This window comes from Dermochelys coriacea, chromosome 9 (genome assembly GCF_009764565.3).
Source record: "Dermochelys coriacea isolate rDerCor1 chromosome 9, rDerCor1.pri.v4, whole genome shotgun sequence".
In the NCBI taxonomy this organism is placed as follows: domain Eukaryota; kingdom Metazoa; phylum Chordata; order Testudines; family Dermochelyidae; genus Dermochelys; species Dermochelys coriacea.
Genome location: NC_050076.1, coordinates 99,927,802 through 99,940,430, shown reverse-complemented (window position 1 = coordinate 99,940,430; position 12,629 = coordinate 99,927,802). Strand labels below are relative to the sequence as shown.

Here is a 12,629-nt window from a genome sequence, read left to right as displayed (position 1 = left end):
ATTTTTGCATGTCTTTTATATTCCAGTGTAATAATGCTATTTCAGCTGTTGTCAGATATGGAGCATGCCTCTAGTTGGCCACCCCATCTCTTGCCGTGGGGTTGCCAAAGAAATGCTTGTTTAGGTAGGCTGTTACCAGGCCTTCTTAAAATATGTCCCAAATATGGCTCGCTCTTCTTTTGTCCTGCTCGTATTGTTGTAGGTAGTTTTGCCGTGCTAGGACCTCTTCATTACTTATTCTATGGATGCATTTTACTTTCAATACTCTATGCAAACACCTACATTGAAAGCTGTTCAATTTGTTGTAATAAATGCCATTGAAAGGAAACCAGTTAACGAGGAGCCTTGCAGAATGATTACCCCATAACAAACGGACTGTCAAGATGATACAGTTGATCCCTTGTAAGTATCTGGAATGTAAATAAGAGAAAGGAGGCCCTGTTCTATGTGTGAGGTAATGTAGGAATTGACCTTAGGGCTTGTGTGTTAGGGATTTTTGCACCAGTGCATCTGTGCTGCAATTCTGTAAAGTGGGGCTTGCACCAGTACAGTGTACCTACATTGGGGGTTCAGAAATCCCAAAGGTGGACAAACACTTGAAGTGGTGCTTTCAAAAGGAATTCAGGAGCACAAATCCCATTGATTTAAGGATGGTGCTTGGCAGTTGGAGGGATATGCTCCTAAATCTCTTGGGTCATTTTGTAAACCTGCTGCATAGTGTTTGTCTTTGAGCAGATGGGACTGTTCTAGTTCACTTGTTAAGAGCACTCACCATCCAGGTTGTAGTTCCACCTCTGAATACTTCTCTACAATGAAGCGATCAAGTGGGAAAAAGGCATAATTATTTGAGGTGTGAGGTGGCCTGTATAGAAGCAGCTCTGTGGAGGAAAATATCCTTTGCAGCCCTTTATAATATAGGGGGATGGGTTCCAAAAAGGGTAATTTCTACAAGGATGTATAACATGCTCTCTCGAATTATGTTGTTTTTTAATGCAGTGTCACTCAACATTGAATATTTCTAATCAATAACCGATTAGACTTTGTCTGTGATCTCTGCAAAGTATTAACTGTATTTTGGGGTTGTAATGGATAGATAGTTTGGGAAGGCGTCATGGGAAATGGGGCAGTTTCTGTTTATACATGGGAGTTTCCAGTCAGTGGGATGTATATGATTTGTCAGCCCACATCTGAGGTGTGTTTCATGGATGTAGTAATTGCATCCTAGGAAATGCTAATTCTGTCCACCCTCGAGAGGCAATGTGCTACCAATATGTGCATTCTGCAGGTCAGTATGTTAGGGAAAAGTCCTGATGAATTTTCTTTTTTAAAAGAGGTTTGTGGTTTTACAGCTCTGAGAAGCTGGCGAGGAGCTAGCACAAATATAGAGTTTATCTTCCACATCTCCTGGTGGAATTTAGGTGGTTAATATTTACAGATGTTGCATGGCTAACTTTGTGTCTTTATTTCCAGGTGTGCTGATGGGCGTCATCCTTCGATATGGAATTCACGTTCCCAGCGACGTTAATAATGTGACCTTAAATTGCCAAGTGCAAACCAGTCCAGCTACTTTGTTAGTAAATGTTAGTGGGAAATATTATGAGTATACCTTGAAGGGGGAAATCAGCCCTCATGAACTTAATAACGTTCAAGATAATGAAATGCTGAGAAAGGTGAGCTGCTTAGTGTTTGGAAACTTTGCATGGCATAGCTCTTGGCAAATGTCCAAGATAGGATTTGTTAAATGGGCCCAATCCTGTCCCCTTTGCAGTTGATAGGATTTTTGTTCTCAGCTGCAGCAGGGGCAGGATTTGGCACAAACTGTAAGCCAAAAAGTTTAATCTTATTACAGTAGCTAATTATATTATAAAAGCTACAAATTAAAGGATTGCACTTCATATTACTCTTGTTAGTCTTGTAGCTTTCATGCCAAACTGTCTTGTCTGATTATATATAAAATATTCAACATATTCTGATTACTGTGATTTCTTTTGTCTCTTGAAATCTTCAACAGATTTTATTCTTTTTAAACAGGTGACTTTTGATCCTGAAGTGTTTTTCAATATCTTACTCCCTCCAATTATATTTTATGCAGGATACAGCTTAAAAAGGGTACGTGTCATTGCATTTCATTTTATTTGAAGGTCGTAGGTATTTAAAATGCTTGTAGCTCTGGAAGTACGGTAATACTGAACAAACGTCAGCAGGCCTCACTTGCAGTGCGCAGTCTTACATTCTGTCTTAGTTATTTCTAGAGTGGTCATTGCCAGAGTGACTAAGCAAAGGTTCTCATGCTGTCCTATGCTGTGGTGTATGTATAGAGAAAAGGAGAAAAGCTTAAAAAATATAATTGTTGCTTGTATAATCTTTATCTGAAATCTCCAGTTTTTGTTCAAATTTGCGCTTCAGATGTGAGGGTGCTTGTCTGCTTGATCCCTTGTAAAATTTCTGTCTATATCCCTCCCCAAAATACCCAAGTATAAAGGATCAGGTATGGGTGTTCCCGTAAAAAAGCAACAAAGACTGGGGAAATGGAAACTATAGCCATGTCAGAGACTTGGGTCCCGTACATGTTAGAATATTGTGTATGGGTCAGAGCTTTCTCTTGGGATCCAGAAGTTATTGAGGCAATTGTTACCAAGGCTTACAAAAAGCAGAGGTAGGGGAACTCAGCATTTTGGCCTGGGTCACTGAGGAGAACATAAGCTTGCTCAGGAGTTCCCCAGGAGGCAGCAGTTACAAACCATTTACAAGCACTTAAATCAAATTAGGTCTCGGTGAAGCTTTTTTTGCAGGTTTGAAATAAGCGACAGGTTCCTTGTCCAAGCCAAATCTCTGAAGTGCTAATATGTAAGGAAGAAAACATGAGCCTGTTTGGCTCATGTAAAAGGAAATAATCCTTCCAGGGTTGGAAATCCCCCAGTCCTCAGCCGCAGCAATCTGCTAAACAAGCTGCTAGAAGCAAACAATTAGTTCATTATGATTTATTTATTAGTAGTATTGTGGTAGCACCTAGGGGCCAGATCATGGATCAAGGTGCTGTACACACACACTTTGATTGCCCCGAAGAATTTACAATCAAAGTATAAGATGAGATGTTGACAACCCTTCCTTAATGTGTACGGTCTGAGGAACATACAAACCGTTTGAATGCAAAGCATCAGTACAGCTGTAATGCAGTGTTTTTTTTCTGTTCTAGAGGCATTTCTTCAGAAACTTGGGGTCAATCCTAGCGTATGCTTTTCTTGGAACGGCTATCTCCTGTTTTGTGATAGGGTGAGTATTTGAAGTCCATCCACGGGTTTTGGCAATATAGAGGGCTTGTGCTCTGGTTGCTAGCTTGTGCCAACACTTCTATGGTGCTGTTGCCTATGCTGGCTAGATTAAAGGTAGTATTGAGATACCTACCCATTCTATAATCACATCTTCACTTGCAGGGTAGACCTATCCGTGATGTGGAGTAAGATGGAGTGATGTGATTTGAGCACAGGACTTAGAGCTTGGACTCGCGGGTTCTAATCCCAGCTCTGACAAGATACTCAACCTCCCTGTCTCAGTTTCTTTAAAGGAGGAATTAATACTATTTGCCTACCTTTCAGAGGTGTTGAAGATCAATTAGGGTCTGACAAATATTATACTGTAGTTCTTGGTTTCTAGTTACTACTGTAATAAATAGAATATTGATATAAAAATATTAAATCGGGTTTAAAAGTTTTCCAGAGATTTTCACAAGTCTTTAAATACCAGATATTACTTATGAGACTGTATCAGTGAAAGACTTGGTAGATATAAGTAACAAGTGAGGCACTGGTGTGAAATATAGAGGGCCACACAAACTGCGTAGCGGTATTTAAAAAAACAACACCCCAAACGCCTGAACTGTAACAGTTTCTAAACTGAAAATTTGGCCTAAGAGTAGAGGTTTCGACAAGCGTCATTTTAGTATTGGCAGTAAAAAAAACCTCCCCGAGGGATTAAGGGCTTTGGGAGTTGCTTCAGGAGCAGTACGGAACGCAGCTATGCTGTGATCCATTCTTCTGGTCCGTGGTAGGGCACAACGCTACTGGACTGGAGAAATGCAGCAGAAACCTACAAGATGATATTAACTTTTAAAAAATGAAATAACGTATTTTAATTTTCTTTGCCTGAAAGATAGGGAAGTACCTCTGGGGTAGACGGAGTTAATCTAAGTAACACAGGATTAGGCTATTGAAGTAATCAGTAGATTTTTTTCTTCTTTCTTCTTTCCAGGAAGAAGACTATTTCATACCTTCCCTTTCCCCCACACATGCTGTGTTTGATCTAACCTGTGATTAGTGATAAACTTGCAAATTCAAGCAAATTGCTTTGTTAAAACAATATTCACATGCTTTTCAAATATCCAGCTATGTCTCTGCTTATTCAACTGGTCGCTCATGTATGGCTGTGTAGCATTAATGAAAGTAACCGGGCAACTTGGAGGAGATTTTTACTTTACGGACTGTCCTTTAGCTAGTAGGACACAATATGTGCATGTGTAGCAATAGCTGAAACAAATTTGTTTTTGAAAATGTCCCTTAGAATATTGAAGAGAGCAGGAGAATTACTATGATGTGTTAAATTGGCAAGTTAATGGGGCTTGGGTTTGCTCCCGGATATTGTTGATTATGCCATGCTGTGATTCTATTTAGTATTATTCATTTATATAGACAGGGGGAACTAATTCTTATTCTAAGTAGTGAAAATGTGAGCATTACATAGGATGCTTTCAAGAGGAGATTGTGGAAGATCAAAGCAACCTCAGCCTCCATCTAGACTTGTCTTAAAAAAAAGAGAGAGAGAAAAAGAAAGAGGCTTGATACAAAGTCAGTGAAAGGTCATTACATTGAACAGTCAAATAAAACATTGTAGAAATTAAACCACTTGTGAGATGGAGCAGGTGCGATGGTCTGTGTTACACATTCCACAAGCTGCTGACATATTTATCCTGTCAAACTGTGCTGTATTAAGTAGCTTTATGCACAGAGTAGTTCAGATGTTAAACCCATGTGCTGCTAGCCACATATACAGCACTGTATATTGATTAAATGGGAGTTGAGGGCCCTTAGTGCTTTGCAGACTTGCCCCTGTCGATGAACACAGCCCAACCTGTCAAACTCTGCCGTTCTTGTTTAATATAAAAAAAATACTGTGTATTGAGATAACTTTACGGGTTAAACTTGCAAATTCAAGCAAATTGCATTGTTAAAACAATATTCACATGCTTTTCAAATATCCAGCTATGTCTCTGCTTATTCAACAGGTCGCTCATGTACGGCTGTGTAGCGTTAATGAAAGTAACTGGGCAACTTGGAGGAGATTTTTACTTTACGGACTGTCTGTTGTTTGGTGCCATAGTATCTGCTACTGATCCAGGTATATAGTGATCATTGTTTCTCCTCTCATGTTACCAAAGTATTGTTTTGTTTTGGGTTGGGGGAAGAGAGATGTGTGGCTTATGGCATCTTTCCCTGAGTTTTGGAGTTTAAGCAAATTATGACTCATTTTTAGCGGTAAAATTGATCTCCATCAAGAAAAATAATATTTGAATTGTATATAAAAGCTGCCCCCCTCCAAAGCCTTGTCCTCACATTGACATCATTGGGAGGCTTTCTGTCAATTTTACTGGGGTTTTAGTTCAGGCCCACAGTGATTGTGGCAGATGTAAGCCTCTAGCACCCTGTGCAAGCAATCAGCGCTGCTCAAAGTGTGTGAATTCAGGGTGTTTTCTTGGTATGTGCTAAACAATCTCTATCCTGAAAGTTTTGCATGGATAGATTTTTTGGTCTTAATCTAAAATATGAACTGACTCTATCTAACCATAACAAGAACAATGGCAATTATTTAAAAACAAAAATGTATTCCAGCCTGCTGAGCTCTTTAGATGTACAAAGTGCTATACAAATGCTAAATGTTGTTATATTTGAATGCAACAAGGTTTTTTTTTTTTGCTTGTTAACTGTCTTCATCACATTTGTACTCATCAGTATAATCTAATCTAAGAACAAAGAGCAAAAATGTCTTTTTTTTTTTTTTAAAGTAGTAGAACTTGAATTTCTTCCATTGGTTCCTTACATCTCTGCAAATTTGAGTAAATCCTTCAGGGGTCTGAGACACTGCAGCCTAGCTCTGCCTCCTAAGTTATAGCCATTCCTATGTGTCTACATAGAATCATAGAATCATAGAATATCAGGGTTGGAAGGGACCCCAGAAGGTCATCTAGTCCAACCCCCTGCTCAAAGCAGGACCAAGTCCCAGTTAAATCATCCCAGCCAGGGCTTTGTCAAGCCTGACCTTAAAAACCTCTAAGGAAGGAGATTCTACCACCTCCCTAGGTAACGCATTCCAGTGTTTCACCACCCTCTTAGTGAAAAAGTTTTTCCTAATATCCAATCTAAACCTCCCCCATTGCAACTTGAGCATAGCAACATAGCATCTGGGAGGGCGCCTCTCAGGGTATGTCTACACTGCGAAGTTGTCGACAAAGCTTTTGTCCTTCACGGATACTTAATAAAGCCCCCCCACTAAAGACAAAAGTTTTGCAAAAGACGCAAGTGGCAGTGTGAATGCAGCTTTGTCGGCAGGAGAGTGCTAACACCGCTTACAGGGCTGGAAGTATTTTGTCGGCAAAAGTGCTGACAAAGTACCGACGGAATGTTTACATGCGCTGACTTTTAGCGACAAAGCCGTGTCAACACAGCCTTGTCGCTAAAAGCTGCGTGGTGTAGACAAGCCCTCAGTGCGGGTAGATGGACATTCATTGGCTCTGCTTTAGTGCTCGACACTAAACATAGCAATGTGGCCACTGTGGCACAGGTGGGCTTGCTCGGGGGGCAGGCAGGATTGCATTCAGGTATGTAGCCTGTGCTGTTCTGGCCAGGCTGCTCTTTTTAGCAAGCCAGCTGGAGCTCGTGTCTACCTGTGCTGAGAAGCACCCTCCAAGATGTCATGTAGACATACCTGCGTAGACCTGTTTAAAAACTGATATTGACATCCTGTGTTGTACAGATTGGGCAGATTTTGTGCATGTGCAATGCCTGTGTCTTTTTCTCAATCTGTGCAATAAAATGAATGCCCATGGTTATCTTGTCAGATGGCGTTTGATTCCTACCTCTGCATCTCACCCATCAATTACTTTCTTTTTAAAAAAAAATAATAAAAAAACCACCGCGGCATCCTAAAATAATAGTCTAAAACATAACCTCTTAGTTTACAGTAACTGCATTGTTTTGGATCATTACTGTACAGTAGCATAGTATTTTTCAATTTACTGTAAAAGTTGGGCCTATACACTTAATACAGTCAAGTAACACTGACAGTTACCCCTTAGTAGAACACTTTAAAATAGGAACTCAAATCGTTTCCCAGCTTCTCCCAATGTGTTTTGTGTTGTCTGTTTGTTGAGACTGTTAATTCTTCTGGCCAGGGATTGTCTGTTCTGTGTCTTCTGCAGCGCCACGCACACCGTTAGTGCTTAACAAATGATTCTCTTTATGGCCCCCATTCAGGAAAGCAGTTAAGCACGTGCTTATTTCCCACTGACTTCAGTGGGACTTAAACACATGTTTAAAATGAAGTATCTGCATTAGCGGCTTTCTGGAATGGGCATGTTTTCTTGAACCAACCTGCTTTTGGTCATTGGGTCCTATGCTGCTTCAACCTGCATAAAGTATTACATGGATTTTAATCTCATGTCAATCAATGAATGCCTTTGTTTATGTGTAAATGGGTTAAAGCCCCTTAAATATGGATATCTGAGTTTCTTGCCTTTCATATGGTAATTGTTTTAAAAGGGCTTTTAGGGCAGTCACATTGCATTAGTCCAAGCCCATGTGAGAAAAGCCTCCGTGTGACTTTGCGTGACAGAAGAGCAAGGATTGCTGTGTATTACATCTTGGTTATTCTAGACACTCTTATGGTTCCCATGAAACTGACCGTAAAACTTGGTGCATTTTCATTACCAACTTAGAGTCAAACAGTTGCAGAAACAATAGATCAAATTCCAATCTCTATTACACTGCTGTAAAACCAGAGTAACTGAAGGCAGAATTTGGCCCATTGTTTTGTTTCCAAAATTCTAATACGTACTGGCACTTTCCTTGATGTTTTATTAACCAGCACTTTTAGAATCTTTTGATAAAATCAAGACTACTCCGAGGTTAAGGTAGAATTAAAAAAGGCCTCCAACCGGGGATAACTCTGTATTATACAGGGGAGAAACAGATCCTTGTTCTGTATGTAAAAAATAACATAAACTGTAAAAAACACAAAGCTGAGGCGGCACAGGACAGAGGAGCAAAGACTGCATGACGCATTGCTACACTGAAAAGCAGATTGGTAAAATATGAAGGAAGGCAGAATTCTAGGAAGGCCAAGTTTGCTTTAATATATATCTACATAAAAGAAGTAATGGCACCTTTTAAATGTCTCTCTGTTTTTCTATTTGTCAGTGACTGTTCTTGCCATATTCCATGAGCTTCAGGTTGATGTTGAGCTGTATGCCCTTCTCTTTGGCGAAAGCGTCCTCAATGATGCCGTTGCCATAGTGCTGTCTTCGTAAGTGTGTTCTGTTTTCTTAATTGTTATGTATGTCATATGTGAGACTTTAAAAATCACCTGGTCTTGCATCAGAGAAAATAGAAATATCAATATTTATAATAATCAGAATTCATTACTAATCCTCCTAATACAATCCTCTGTATTAATCACCCTCTAATTAGCCTCACAGTGAAAGACTACTGCTGGGAATTGAAAGCAACACTGAGGCCATAATTACAGCTATTACAGTGCATGTTTTATTTATTTTTTTTGCCTATTGAGTGAGTCAATAGGAAATCTTAACACCCACCTGTAACGTGAAAAAGGAACAACACGTCTGCTCTTTTGTTGCGGGATCCAGTAATGCTACTTACCGGTGAGATCACTCTCAAATAATTCTCCACCCACACACACTTACTTTTCCTCTAGTGGAAGTATTTGGGAAAGCAGCTGCTTCCTTTCACCTTCCACCTGCGATTGCATTGAGAAGAAGACAATCGTTGCAACTGTAGTTAATATCTGGACTGAGAGCACCAATGCCAGAAATTCAGTGTCTCCCTAAATCAAGTGGATGCTTTCAAACTTTTCTGCATCTGACACATATTTTTCCTGCATATTCATTGTGTGTGTTGTCATGGAAGTTTTGTTTTGAAATATGTAGTATTTGTGATCATGGTAGATTCTTTTATGGTTAAGATTAATGCAGAAAATAATTTTGATCTTCTGAAATATTTGAGAACCCAGATTTGATAATTGTTCACATTTTAATTACAATGTGTGGACCAATCCTTCACCTCGTATCTGAGCTGTACTTACTAATTTGAATAGCCTATTGACATCTCTACGACTATTTGTATTAATCTCTTTTTGTTTTTATATTGGGTTCATCACCAGAGTATGTAAGTGTTGCATGATGCAGCCATGTGTAAGATGTGTCCCAGCATAAAACTGAATGTGTGTGTGTGTTGCAAGGTTCTGGGTGAGAGTAGGTGAATATGTTGCACATCACAATGATAAAATTCAGGGCTGGTCTATACACCCACTTGCTTGTATGAACCTAAATAACTAAATAAATTGTAATTCATCCCTTTTGTTGCAAGTTCTGTGTGTGGAGGCTCATATTTCAGATTATGAGCATCCTCTTCTGATTAAATTAAATTGAAATAAAACAGTCTTATTCAGAAATCAGAGCATTCACTTGTACAACTTGCAGCAGAATAAAAATGGTGTGAGCTACAACCCATTGAGTTATTTTGGTGCAAGTTTGTGTGTAGCCCTCCCCTCAAAATGGGGAGGAATGACAAAGGTAGAAGTGTTTTAAGTGACCTAATACACATCCCCTTAGCAATAGTCCTCTAACCACGCTTAACAGATAGAAACACACTTTTTAAAATATACCGTAGGGTTGTAAGTATAGAGTGCATTACTGTAACTAGTTGATTACATTGAAGACCTAAATATATAATCTACAAGGATTTCTCTTTATGTGGATTTGATTCATACCAATTGCTCAGAGCATACTGACCAGGGTTACCTACCTTTAGTAAGTTAGCTACGGAAACATCTTCCTTGACGCAGAAAAATGAACTAATTTTTAAGTGCAACAGGAGAGTCAACTCTCAGTCTTGCTTGTTGTTGGAGATAATTACTGTGCTAGGAGTCCAAAGCTCTGATTTGTTGTCTCCCTTTTACTGCGGTAGTTTCTGAATATTTAACAACAACAAAAAAAAGGCAAGACTTTGGAGACTGCTTAGGTGAAATTCAGGAATTGCATGTAGGCTTAGATCCTGCCTGCCCCAGCATCTCCAGGACAGCTTTCCCCCTCTGAGTGTTTGTCTATACTACAAGCGCTACTGTGGTACAGCTACAATGCTGCAGTTGTGCTGCTGTAGCATAGTGTGGATCCTTCCTACAGCGATGGAAGGGGTTTTCCCATTGCTGTAATTAATCCAGCTCTGAGAGGCACTAGCTATATGTGGATAGAAGAATTCTTTAGTCGACTTAGTAGCTTCTACACTGTGGGTTTGGTTGGCTTAAGTTTGTCACTCAGGAGTGTGACTTTTCCAGACCCCTGAGTGATGTAGCTAAGTCGACCAAAATTGAAGAGTAGTAAAACCATTTCCAATCTCCCCTCGGGAATGAGTTGACTAGTTAGCTGTGTTGTGGTACATTTGCATTACCTACTTCGATTTCAGTCATTTCTTGCATGAAAGGTGCTTTGTAAAAGCAAATTCTATTCTGCTCTCACTTCCCTGTTACAAAAGTGGGAAGACTGCATTCATAGTGGTGTTTTTTTTTAAACATTTATGTATTTTGCTGATGTTGCTTAGGAAAGAACTAAGGAAAGATTAACATTGGAATAGGGTGCTGTAGCATGCATTTTAAAAAGCCTTAAATTGGATAGTTTACTGTTAAAATTCAATCCAGTAATAATGTGAATCTGTTGAAGTGGTGAGTCAGGAGAAAACCACAAACTGCAGTTTAACTAAAGTTTTAATGTGGACAGAAACTATGTGGGGCATTTAAATCGCCAAAGCCACTGTTGTTATACTTGTTGCTAAAGACTGAAGCTGTCTATCACCGTGGTATCATCTGAGCACCTTCCATAGAAAATCAATAGTGAAGTCCCTATTGGGCGTCATGGAGTCTCTGGCACTTCTCCCTTTATGGGGCATGGCCACCTGGCCATCCAAGCTTAGTGAGGAGTCACACAGGCCCTTGAGCCTTCACACCACTTTGACAAACAGAGCTGTGTACCCTCAATGGAAGGTTGCGACAATGTCTTGGCCACCTCTTCAAAGCTTTTCTTTTCAATCCGCATCACTTCGCTCTCGCTGGCATTCAGCGTGAGCTGGTCGGTCTTCATCCAAGAGCCAATTTCCTCTAGGCCCCCTGGCATTTTAGTAGTGAGATTGGCTGTATCATTTGAGAATGAGAGAGAGAGTTGAGTGCCACCAGCATACTGGGCTTGTGGCCATGGCAGAGCCCCCATTATGCTATAGTAGATCTAACTCTGTATCAAACCTAATTTTGACAGATAATGAGGAGTTGATCACAGAACTAAAATTAGTGGTGGTTTAGGTACAAGTGGTCATGACTTGATTACATCTGTTAAGTGTAAATAGAATAACATCCAAACCAGTAATATATGGTGCTTTAAAGGATCAAATCCACAAAGCTGAAAACAATGTTGAGCCAAATCAGCTTGAAGAAAGAATTTAAGCAGAATAATGTGAATGATAATTGGGAGCTATTTAAGAATATTTTACTAAATGTCACAAGTGAGACAGAAAGCTATGCTGGTTAAAAAAAATCAGCCTGGCTTTGAGGGGAAGTGAAAGCAGCTATAAATATATATATAAAACAAATGGGGAAAAAGGGGAAGTTGATTTAATGAATATAAATTAGGAATTGAAGAAAATTAATAAGGGAAGCAAGAGGATACAAGGTGAAATCTATGGCCAGCAGAATTAAGGACAATAAGGAGTTTAAGTATAGTAGGGAAAAGAATCCTATTAATAATATTGGTTCATTACTAGATGGAAAAGGTAAAATTGTCAGTAATAATGCGGGGGAAAAAATCCTATATTTAGGAAAAAGCCAGATGATATATTCCTATCATATGATGTTGATGAAATAGTTTCCATTCCAACAGTAATTCAGGAGCAGCAGCCACTGAAGTTAGACATTTTAAAGTCATCCAGTCTGCATACCTTGCATCCAAGTGTTTTGAAAGAGCTGATGAAGAAGCTCTCAGACCATTAATACTCATTTTCAATAAGTCTTGGAGCCCGGGGAAGTTCCAAAGGACTAGAAGACAGCTAATGTTGTGCCAATATTTAAAAGGGGTAAACAGTCTGACCTGGGTAATTACAGGCCTGTCAACCTGATATCAATCCCAGGCAAAATAATGGAACGGCTGCTATGGGACTTGATTAATCAAGAATTAAAGGGGAGGGTAATATTGAATGCCAGTCAGCATAGGTTTATGGTTTTATCTTTTTTTTGATGAGAGTGTAAGTTTGGTTGTTAAAGGAAATAGTGTTGATGTAAGATAGACTTCTGCATGGCATTTG

The 12,629-nt window shown here is 39.5% G+C and overlaps 1 protein-coding gene across 1 annotated transcript in view; it reads left to right on the top strand.

Moving 5' to 3' along the window:
• Nucleotides 1–12,629, top strand: part of SLC9A6 (solute carrier family 9 member A6) — a 32,890-nt gene that overhangs the window by 2,950 nt on the left and 17,311 nt on the right. The window contains exons 2-6 of the mRNA XM_043492087.1: nt 1,471–1,670; nt 2,032–2,109; nt 3,197–3,273; nt 5,279–5,391; nt 8,466–8,571. Coding sequence (XP_043348022.1) covers nt 1,471–1,670; nt 2,032–2,109; nt 3,197–3,273; nt 5,279–5,391; nt 8,466–8,571 — 574 coding nt within the window. The remainder of the gene's footprint in view (nt 1–1,470; nt 1,671–2,031; nt 2,110–3,196; nt 3,274–5,278; nt 5,392–8,465; nt 8,572–12,629) is intronic.